At 38.7% G+C, this 11,531-nt stretch overlaps 2 protein-coding genes across 2 annotated transcripts; both read right to left on the reverse strand.

The window, feature by feature from the left end:
• On the reverse strand, positions 1–3,809 carry LOC135117923 (protein cueball-like). The gene is made up of 4 exons (XM_064038403.1): positions 3,625–3,809; positions 2,211–2,598; positions 859–1,485; positions 1–780 (listed from the first exon to the last, which is right to left on the reverse strand). Exons 1-4 carry the CDS (start codon positions 3,686–3,688, stop codon positions 480–482), a joined length of 1,380 nt encoding a protein of 459 aa, XP_063894473.1. The 5' UTR covers positions 3,689–3,809; the 3' UTR covers positions 1–479.
• Positions 3,810–7,249: 3,440 nt separating this feature from the next.
• On the reverse strand, positions 7,250–10,753 carry LOC135117924 (protein cueball-like). Its single transcript, XM_064038407.1, has 4 exons — positions 10,534–10,753; positions 9,065–9,452; positions 7,721–8,347; positions 7,250–7,641 (listed from the first exon to the last, which is right to left on the reverse strand). Exons 1-4 carry the CDS (start codon positions 10,595–10,597, stop codon positions 7,341–7,343), a joined length of 1,380 nt encoding a protein of 459 aa, XP_063894477.1. The 5' UTR covers positions 10,598–10,753; the 3' UTR covers positions 7,250–7,340.
• Between the last annotated feature and the right edge of the window lie 778 nt (positions 10,754–11,531).

The raw sequence follows: 11,531 nt of genomic DNA on the forward strand, positions 1-11,531 counted from the left end.
CTCACTAATAAATTCTATTAAAACAACAAACAAATCGTTTCTAAAACAAAATAAGAACAATGAGAGTGAATTTGCCTGATTTTTTTGTTTACATTTGAAAGCTCTAGGTGCTGTAACTCACGCGTAGACAGATAAAGCTACTCTACTCGGGACTCGTTCTTTCTCATTCGCTCAATAAAATTAACGGTGGTAGGCGTTTTTTATACTTACATATTTAAATTGTGTGGTTTAAATTATTATACTAATTAAACCTATGCTTCTAACTTGAAAATCCAAAGGGAAGCCGATAGGAATCGGCTTATAGGGACGCCTTGCCACTGACAGCTTGTATAGTAGCGACTTAAATAATTTCACAATAACTAACCTTGTAACTGGGAGATTTAAAACCAAAAGTTTGTTAAAATATTGCAAGTACAAAGAACATCAGAATAAAAAGTAATTCTTAATTTAATACAGAATATCAAATAAATACGAGTACGTTAACTAGATTCTATTTCCACGTTAACAGTCACTTTAGTTACATTACGACGGTTTAACAACACTTCGGCTATAGTAAAGTTATTATGTGCTGGTTTCGGATTAGTAATGTTAATATATCCAGAACTTAACGTTGTACAAACTGTGTCACTTTTGATAGCTTCACACCTGGAACCACTGTAATTTCCACTGCATTGGCAGAGTGGTTCATTCTCTTCTGTAAAGTAACAAACGCCGTTGTTCAGACAATAATTGAAGCACATGTTGATGTCGCACCTCGCTCCAGAATAACCAGACTCGCATCTGAAACAAAAACCGTATTGAAGAGAGAGAAGAGTCATCGAAAACCACCAGTAGCAGGAGTTTCATAATACACTTTACCTGCAAGAGGGTTCCCCTTCATCACTGACACTGCAGGTTCCTTGGATGCAATAGTTTTGACAGACTGACACATCGCATCTCTCACCGATGTAGCCAGGGGCACATGTGCAAGATGTGGCATTAGCTTTCTCACCATGAACACAAATGTTGTCATTGTTGGTGGCATTTTCTTGTAGCAAACTAGTTAGAGTTGAACATTCATGAATTCCTTTAGTTTGTTCTGCAAGTGTATATTTGGCCACGATTTTTGATGATTGCTGGCCTCCAGTCTCGGATTCATGAAGTCCATGAAGATAGGGTTTCGGCAGTGTATAAATAAACAATTTTACACCATGATCGGCCCAGTAAACAAATTGGTTTGAGATAGACAATGCTGTTGGAATACGACCATTACCTAGTGCTGAGTCGGATTCGTTCGTTCCATTCAAATACGCATGATTCAATTTGTAATTGTGGGTTTCATTACGTCTCGTATCAATCCAAAACATTTTCTTTATCTGAGGGTCGATGACAAGATGATTAGGCTCATGGATATCCTTATCTATCACAACTTCTCTTGCTGAGCCATCAAATCGAACTCTCTCTATTGTAGGCTTCGCAATGTTTTTGTTGGTCCAGTAAACAAACCTGCAATTTAAAGTCAGTTATCAATCACAATTACTCGCATGTGTATTAGTGACCTAACTTATCCGAAACTTAGAACTTTATTGGTAGAATAGCAACACATACATTATATTAGATACTAGGCGTCCAGTATTCTAGATAAAGTATTTTATTTGAAAGTCTTTTTGCCTCTTGACGATTTTGAGCTGGGAAAAATTTCACAACTACCAGATTTCATGAAATTAAATTCCAATGTCACTTATTTCTCATAGTAATCTGGCCTGCACATTCAGACCAGTTTTCCCTACTGTTTTGGGTCCGTGTGATCCGGGCCGCTGCCCAGGAGCGAGTTTCCCCCTAACTAACCCTTCACCGCTATATGTAACGAAGAAAGAACATATCCCCATTCACAAAATATGCATTTTAAAATGTACTAAGAATAGGTTTTTTTTTAGGGTTCCGTACCCAAAGGGTAATTCGGGACACTATTGTTTTCGCTCCTCTGTCCGTACGTTCGTCTGTCACCAGGATGTATCTCATGAACTGTGACGAATGAGAGATGAAATTTTCACAGAAGATGTATTTCTGTTGCTGCTATAAAAACAAATACTGAAAACTAGAATACAATAAATATTTTGGGGGGCTCCCATACAGCAAACGTTACGGATTCCGATTCGCACTTGGCCGGTTTTTTTTTAATAGGTGGTGCTCTTCCACTGCTAATTCAAGCAATATCAAAAACAACGTACCCTTCACAACTGTCCACTGCAATAGAACTTGGGATTTGATCAGGCAACTTAATTACAAGATTTTGTTCACTGACGTCGCATTTAGATCCAAACTTTAAAGGTATCGAAAAAATATTTATTTCCTGAACCCAGAAAAGTAAATCCTTGACTGGGTCGTAGGCTATAGTCTGGATCTGTTTCCTGGTAAGTATGAGCTCGATGTCGTTGGATGTGAAGTTCAATCGGTATACGGAAGAGTTGTCTGTCTGTTGGTCGACGATCAGGAGCGTGTCGTGGAGTGCATCGTAAGCTAACGCCGTGAGGTTCTTAAACTGGAGACTTACGATGCTGTGTGTTACCGCATCGTTTTTAAAAAAATCTATTCGTTTTTCTGTAGCCATTGCGTAGTCTGAAACAAAAAATGAGTGTTAGACACGTACAAAGTGACTGCAACCCTCGGCTTCATAACATAGTCTATGGCTCGGGTGGATTTGACCTCGGTCAAACACGCAACGACAAACTTCCTGTACATGTATCAAAATGTACTATTTTTGTCGAGGCTAATTATTATTGAGATAAATCGGATAATGAGAAGTTATTTTTTGTATGTCATTTTGAATTGAAATGTTTTTAATAATATGATGATCATTTACTATTTCTGTCTGTTACAGACAAGAAATGAATCACGTCTTACTACAAATACTTACATTAAAAATAAATAATATACATAATATATTTTACTAAAGAATTTAGGAAAGTAGGTATACTTTCTTAAATGAGCCATAGCCGCAACTGACTCACAGTGCTCACATTGAAAGAAAGGCTTAAACGCTGTCTTATCTGCATGACATGCCACCTTTGCCCAAAAATGTGTTGGCTTTAGAGCGCGCACACACTACATAGATTTAGTCAGCCGATAGCTGATTTGGGCGCATAAATCACTTTGAAGATAAATGGAAGTAATGGAATGTGACGGCGTCCTCGGCCGATTTCGACCACGGCGGCCGTTCTCACTTAAGGCGATCAGCCAGCTGCGCAGGACATATTATAGTGCACGAGCATTTGCGCAGACACAGGTGCACTCCCTATTCCTTCACTCTCATAACCCGATGAGACGGCAATCCGACTCGACCGGAAAGAGATCAGGCGCAGGAAAGACATTTACGTGCTCTCCGATGCACGGATGAATCAATCACCAACTTCCAGACTACAGGCTGCTTTGTGAAAGTTTTAAGAAAACCCACAAAGAGAGGCAGGCAGTAAATGGAAGTATACACGTAACAACCATTAGGTATTTGTTCGGTATCAGACCGACTAAAAACTTATATTGAATTCACAATTTTCAAAAAGAATAACACATTTCTTTCCTATCAAGGGCCGACTTAATAATGTGCAGTGTGCGCGCGGGTTTACACAAATAGCGCTCTGTACTCACCCCAGGAGTGGACCAGCCCCGCACACAGCACCACTAGCGCCCACACACTCAGCACTTTGTACATTGTCTCTCAGAAACGGAGTACACAACTATACGCAAGTTCAGATCACAATAAGTATATTGAGGGTATAGCAGATGCGTCCGACTACTACGACTGCTGTCGAATTAATGAAGTTATTATAATGCTTTCTGATAAGTAAAATAAACATGCGTTTGAACTACAGAAACAAACAAAGAAACTTGATTTAAGATATTTTTACTATTCGGACTTTCCCTGGTGTAATTGTTGCGAGTATAGCGATACGAACGTTATCGGATTTGAACTCTGAAGACCTTCGATTTTTCATTTATTTATTCTTGCACATATTATTACATTCTTAAATATTAAATATAAAAATAAAAAACATTTAAAAATATTAAAAAATAGGTTGCCACCGATATCGGGCACAGGGTGCAAGGTACCGGTAGTTAGGGTCCCAGAGACAGAAACCTCCTCACAATACGTGCCGTATCAAGGAGTACTGCATTCTGAATCAGTCCCTTGATCCAGCCGCCTAACGAGAGCCTCCTGAGGTGTGAGTCGAGGCCCTTGGCTATTAGACCATTGGCCGTAACGACAATCGGCACAATAACAGCCGTGTCGACACTCCACATGGCGAAAACCTCGTGTGCTAAGTCGAGATACTTTATTTGTTTCTCCTTCTCTGCTTTCACGAGGTTCTCGTCATGCGGAACGGCGACATCGATTATCATCGCGCGGCGCGCTAATCGATCTATCACCACTATATCAGGCTTATTGGCTACAATAGTCGTGTCAGTGATGATAGATCGATCCCAGTACAACGTGATATGGTCCTTTTCTATGGTCAGGCGCATACTTGTAGTACGGTACCTCAAGAAGACCTTCGATTATTATTATTCTACCTGTTTGGTTGGGTTGTTTAATGAAGTTGGAATCTTAAACGAAGGGTGGTTTAATGTAGTAGGGAGCCGCAGCAAAAAGAAATTGCGGGGGGGGGAGTATTCATGGGCGGTGGGGGGAGTAGTCAGGGACGGAGAATGGAGGTACTCAGTCCACCTTTGAGCACTGACTGAGAGACTGATAGTTTGAATATGTTTTCTCGAGGAATTCGGCAGATTATAAATATCTACAAAACCAACTTTATTCCATAAACTACTACAATCTGAGAAAAGTTGGCACGGGAAAGAATACATTTTATTTAACTTACAACTGCCTGTTAGCTATTGATATTTATCGCATAGGAATACATTTTAATTTTTCATGTTTCACACATTTTAATGTTTCATAAATCCGTCACGACTTTGGTAATTTTATTATTCATTTAGGTTTACCAACTAAGACACATACAGACAACCTTAAAAATAAAGGTAACAACATTTAGTGTATGCTCTTAAATTGAAGGTAAGCTCAACATTATTTTTAGGCTGTTCAAGTAAAAATTAAAAGTTATTAAAAATAAAAGAAATTGGGTAAAATATACACAACTTTAAAAATTTAAAAGTCACAATAGTCTCTGCGCCAAAGCAAGGATTTCATCAAGTCTATCATTATATTCTTTCACACTATGCCGTATACCACAGATAATAGATAGTCTTCTTAAGATTTTTTTCTGTACTTTTTCGATTCGCTGAATGCTATTTTGATACATAGGATAACACACTACTTAACAGTATTCGATGTTGCTACGCACAAGAGAATAGTAAAGTGCTTTTAATGCTGTTATTGATTTAAATTGTCCAGTGTTCCTATTTAGGTATAAATGCTAACATTTTATTTGATTTGTCAACTATTTTATCTGCATGTGTAGTAAAACGCATTTCTGAATCAATAATAATCCCTAAATCTCTGACTTGTTTTACACTCTTTAAAGCTTGTCCCTTCATAGTGTAAGATGTAAAGAATTTATGCTTCTTACGCGAAAACTTTATGTGATAGCATTTATTGATATTAAGTTCCATGGCGTTAGTCACACCACTGACAAAGTCTATTTATATTATATTATATCATCTTGTAGGAGATTTAGGTCAGAGTCAGAATTGACGATTTTTGAAATTTTGAGATCATCTGCGTACATTTCAAAGTAAGAGTGGTGAATGCAGTATTTTATGTCATCTATAAACATTGTAAAAAGTATTGGGCCTAAATGAGATCCCTGTGGAACTCCAAATGTAGGTATAAAGGAACGAGATTAGTGTCCATTTACAACCACTTTCGCTTTTCGATCTTTTAAATAAGATGCCAATGCCAGAGAGAGCCATGAATATCAAAAGTGTAATGAAGTTTTTGAAGCAATAAGAAATGATCGACTTTATCGAACGCTTTGCTAAAATCGCTGTATATAGCATCGATTTCATTACCGTTACTGATATCAGTCAATGTTCTTTCAACAAAACTTACAAGATTAGTTGGTATCGATTTATTTTGAATGAAACCGTGTTGGTGTTCTGTTAAACCTTTAATACGCCAGTTAATAAAAGGGCACACCAATGACTCAAACACCTTAGCAAACATAGGAAGTTTGCTAGTGGGTCACGTTCACGTTCACGTTTTTATTCTCAAAACTTGACCTTGAAAAATAAGTTTCTTCCTAAAGTAAATAATCTGACAGAAAACAGTCTCATGCGATCTATGCTATCCTGGTTCATTTTTAAAAGTACTCTAAAAAACCAGCCAAGTGCAAGTCGGACTCGCACACGAAGGGTTCCTTACCGATTTATAAAACGGACAAAAATATCGTTTTGGGAGTCCGCCAAAATATTTCGCCAAAATATTTATTTAATTCTAGTTTTCAGTATTTCTTGTTATAGCGGCAACGATAATACATCATCTGTGAAAATTTCAGCCCTCTAAGTATGACGGTTCATGAGATACAGCCTGGTGGCAGACGGACGGACGGACGGACGGACGGACAGAGGAGCAAAAACAGTAGGGTCCCGTTTTACCCTTTGGGTACGGAACCCTAAAAAGAAACCTGATACAGACTTTCTACTTACCAAAATACCTAATTTTAACGTAGGTCTCTCTATTTTCACTACACACACGAACTATGTAATTTCCAAATGATGCTCTCCTCTATGATTTCTAACTCTTCTACTACGGGTCTGCTCTAAGAGATTTCGTTAGAAATAAGCTGTACCTTTGTATAATTTTATAATATCTCTACTTCTTTAATATTCTCACTGTGTACATGGTTAAATAAGTAAATGATACACTCACTAATAAATTCTATTTAAACAACAAACAAATCGTTTCTAAAACAAAATAAGAACAATGAGAGTGAATTTGCCTGATTTTTTTGTTTACACTTGAAAGCTCTAAGCGCTGTCACTCGCGCGTAGACTGATAAAGCTACTCTACTCGGGACTCGTTCTTTCTCATTCACTCGCGAGCGTTCATTGGCTAGAAGCCGCTCCTGTGTCGGCTTTGCTTGTTGCTAGGCGTTTTTTATACCTACATATTTAAATTGTGTGGTTTAAATTATTATATTAATTAAACCTATGCTTCGAACTTGAAATTCCAAAGGGAAGCCGATAGGAATCGGTTTATAGGGACGCCTTGCCACTGACAGCTTGTATAGTAGCGACTTAAATAATTTCACACAAAAAAAAACAAAATGTTTATTGCAAGTACAAAGCATATAATAATAAAAAATAATTCTTAATTTAAAACAGAATATCAAATAAATACGAGTACGTTAACTAGATTCTATTTCCACGTTAACAGTCACTTTAGTTACATTACGACGGTTTAACAACACTTCGGCTATAGTAAAGTTATTATGTGCTGGTTTCGGATTAGTAATGTTAATATATCCAGAACTTAACGTTGAACAAACTGTGTTAGTTTTGATAGCTTCACACCTGGAACCACTGTAATTTCCACTGCATTGGCAGAGTGGTTCATTCTCTTCAGTAAAGTAACAAACGCCGTTGTTCAGACAATAATTGGAGCACATGTTGAAGTCGCACCTCGCTCCAGAATAACCAGACTCGCATCTGAAACAAAAACCGTATTGAAGAGAGAGAAGAGTCATCGAAAACCACCAGTAGCAGATAGTGTCATAATAAACTTTACCTGCAAGAGGGTTCCCCTTCATCACTGACACTGCAGGTCCCTTGGATGCAATAGTTCTGACAGACTGACGTCTCGCATCTCTCACCGATGTAGCCAGGGGCACATGTGCAAGATGTGGCATTAGCTTTCTCACCATGAACACAAATGTTGTCATTGTTGGTGGCATTCTCTTGTAGCAAACTAGTTAGAGTAGGACATTCATGAATTCCTTTAGTTTGTTCTGCAAGTGTATATTTGGCCACGATTTTTGATGATTGCTGGCCTCCAGTCTCGGATTCATGAAGTCCATGAAGATAGGGTTTCGGCAGTGTATAAATAAACAATTTTACACCATGATCGGCCCAGTAAACAAATTGGTTTGAGATAGACAATGCTGTTGGAATACGACCATTACCTAGTGCTGAGTCGGATTCGTTCGTTCCATTCAAATACGCATGATTCAATTTGTAATTGTGGGTTTCATTACGTCTCGTATCAATCCAAAACATTTTCTTTATCTGAGGGTCGATGACAAGATGATTAGGCTCATGGATATCCTTATCTATCACAACTTCTCTTGCTGAGCCATCAAATCGAACTCTCTCTATTGTAGGCTTCGCAATGTTTTTGTTGGTCCAGTAAACAAACCTGCAATTTAAAGTCAGTTATCAATCACAATTACTCGCATGTGTATTAGTGAAATAAACTTATCCGAAACTTAGAACTTTATTGGTAGAATAGCAACACGTACATTATATTAGATACTAGGCGTCCAGTATTCTAGATAAAGTATTTTATTTGAAAGTCTTTTTGCCTCCTGACGATTTTGAGCTGTGAAAAATTTCACAACTACCAGATTTCATGAAATTAAATTCCAATGGGTCGATTTACCTACATCACTTATTTCTCATAGTAATCTGGCCTGCACATTCAGACCAGTTTTCCCAACTGTTTTGGGTCCGTGTGATCCGGGCCGCGACCCAGAAGCTGTATGTAACGAAGAAAGAACATATCCCCATTCACAACATAAGCATTTTAAAATATAGGTACTAAGAATAGGTTTTTTTTAGGGTTCCGTACCCAAAGGGTAATTCGGGACCCTATTGTTTTCGCTCCTCTGTCCGTACGTTCGTCTGTCACCAGGATGTATCTCATGAACTGTGATAGTTAGAGAGATGAAATTTTCACAGAAGATGTATTTCTGTTGCTGCTATAAAAACAAATACTGAAAACTAGAATACAATAAATATTTTGGGGGGCTCCCATACAACAAACGTTACGGATTCCGATTCGCACTTGGCCGGTTTTTTTTTAATAGGTGGTGCTCTTCCACTGCTAATTCAAGCAATATCAATAACAACGTACCCTTCACAACTGTCCACTGCAATAGAACTTGGGATTTGATCAGGCAACTTAATTACAAGATTTTGTTCACTGACGTCGCATTTAGATCCAGACTTTAAAGGTATCGAAAAAATATTTATTTCCTGAACCCAGAAAAGTAAATCCTTGACTGGGTCGTAGGCTATAGTCTGGATCTGTTTCCTGGTAAGTATGAGCGCGATGTCGTTGGATGTGAAGTTCAATCGGTATACGGAAGAGTTGTCTGTCTGTTGGTCGACGATCAGGAGCGTGTCGTGGAGTGCGTCGTAAGCTAACGCCGTGAGGTTCTTAAACTGGAGACTTGCGATGCTGTGTGTTACCGTATCGTTTTTAAAAAAATCTATTCGTTTTTCTGTAGCCATTGCGTAGTCTGAAACAGAAAAAATGAGTGTTAGACACGTACACTCGGCTTTATAACATACTCGCCTGTGGCTCTAGTGGATTTCCCCTCGTTCGCAACGACAAACTTCCTGTACTTGTATCCAAATGTTATGCCGAGGGAAATTATTATTGAGATAAATCGGATAATGAGAAGTTATTTTTTGTATGTCATTTTGAATTGAAATGTTTTTAATAATATGATGATCATTTACTATTTCTGTCTGTTACAGACAAGAAATGAATCACGTCTTACTACAAATACTTACATTAAAAATAAATAATATACATAATATATTTTACTAAAGAATTTAGGAAAGTAGGTATACTTTCTTAAATGAGCCATAGCCGCAACTGACTCACAGTGCTCACATTGAAAGAAAGGCTTAAACGCTGTCTTATCTGCATGACATGCCACCTTTGCCCAAAAATGTGTTGGCTTTAGAGCGCGCACACACTACATAGATTTAGTCAGCCGATAGCTGATTTGGGCGCATAAATCAGTTTGAAGATAAATGGAAGTAATGGAATGTGACGGCGTCCTCGGCCGATTTCGACCACGGCGGCCGTTCTCACTTAAGGCGATCAGCCAGCTGCGCAGGACATATTATAGTGCACGAGCATTTGCGCAGACACAGGTGCACTCCCTATTCCTTCACTCTCATAACCCGATGAGACGGCAATCCGACACGACCGGAAAGAGATCAGGCGCAGGACCGACATTTACGTGCTCTCCGATGCACGGATGAATCAATCACCAACTTCCAGACTACAGGCTGCTTTGTGAAAGTTTAAGAAAACCCACAAAGCGATTTCGGCCCGACCCGGGAATCGAACCCGAGACCTCGAGCACAGCAGCGGCGCTTGCGACCACTACACCAACGAGGCAGGCAGTAAATGGAAGTATACACGTAACAACCATTAGGTATTTGTTCGGTATCAGACCGACTAAAAACTTATATTGAATTCACAATTTGCACAAAGAATAGGTAACACATTTCTTTCCTATCAAGGGCCGACTAAATAATGTGCGGTGTGCTCGCGGGCTTACACAAATAGCGCTCTGTACTCACCCCAGGAGTGGACCAGCCCCGCACACAGCACCACTAGCGCCCACACACTCAGCACTTTGTACATTGTCTCTCAGAAACGGAGTACACAACTATACGCAAGTTCAGATCTCAATATATTGAGGGAATTGCAGATGCGTCCGACTACTACGACTGCTGTCGAATTAATGAAGTTATTATAATGCTTTCTGATAACTAAAGGAAGCAAACAGGTAGGTACTTGGTATTTGTTGTTTTCGAATGACATTTTTGCTATTCGGACTTTCCCTGATGTAATTTTTGAGAGTATAGCGATGCGAGCGTTATCGGATTTGAACTCTGAACACCTTTGATTATAATTATTGATACTGACTACTGCTATACCCTTGAACTAACTAAAAATGATACCACTTTTAAAAGAAGCAATACATGTAACAGTTAATTATAAAGTGGTTTTATAGTTCGCGTCAAGTAACTATGCAGTTCTGAAGTTAGCCGTTTGACTCATTGATGTGCAGGACAGATATTGACGAAAAGCTTTAGTTACTTGTCCGAAGTTGCCTGCTGCTGACTTCAAATATTCAAAAAAATATATTGAAACATAATTTCCCCGGGTTACCATCATCAGATTCTAAATTGATGGCCTGCTCCTCCAATGAATGAAAGTAATAATAGAAATCGATTTACAAGGGGCGAAGATATCGGTGGACATAATAAAATCAAGATAGTCGAATATATATCTTACTCCATTTTGCTCGAAATCGGAGGAGTCGAATATACTTTACATGCAAAAGAGTTCCCCCTTATCACTGACACTGCAGGTCCCGTGGTTGCAATAGTTCTGACAAACTGACAAATCTCATCACTTACCGATGTAGCCAGATGAGCATTTGTAATCGACCAACCGTTGACCAACTATCGGCCAACAGTTTATTTAGTCTGCAGTGTACGCCGCTCTTATCCTCTTGCACGGAACAAAATGTATTGTCCCACGTAAAGATTTCACGAGTCTTGAAGCGAGA

The sequence above is a fragment of the Helicoverpa armigera genome, chromosome 2 (genome assembly GCF_030705265.1).
Source record: "Helicoverpa armigera isolate CAAS_96S chromosome 2, ASM3070526v1, whole genome shotgun sequence".
In the NCBI taxonomy this organism is placed as follows: Eukaryota; Metazoa; Arthropoda; class Insecta; order Lepidoptera; family Noctuidae; genus Helicoverpa; species Helicoverpa armigera.

Bases quoted from the DNA above. Each gene is read 5' to 3' on its own strand.
- LOC135117923 (XM_064038403.1), bottom strand. From the start codon at position 3,688: ATGTACAAAGTGCTGAGTGTGTGGGCGCTAGTGGTGCTGTGTGCGGGG. The intron at 2,599-3,624 runs GTGAGTACAGAG...TTTTTGTTTCAG, and splicing joins GGGGCTGGTCCACTCCTGGG to ACTACGCAATGGCTACAGAA. The intron at 1,486-2,210 runs GTACGTTGTTTT...TTTAAATTGCAG, and splicing joins GCAGTGGACAGTTGTGAAGG to GTTTGTTTACTGGACCAACA.
- LOC135117924 (XM_064038407.1), bottom strand. From the start codon at position 10,597: ATGTACAAAGTGCTGAGTGTGTGGGCGCTAGTGGTGCTGTGTGCGGGG. The intron at 9,453-10,533 runs GTGAGTACAGAG...TTTCTGTTTCAG, and splicing joins GGGGCTGGTCCACTCCTGGG to ACTACGCAATGGCTACAGAA. The intron at 8,348-9,064 runs GTACGTTGTTAT...TTTAAATTGCAG, and splicing joins GCAGTGGACAGTTGTGAAGG to GTTTGTTTACTGGACCAACA.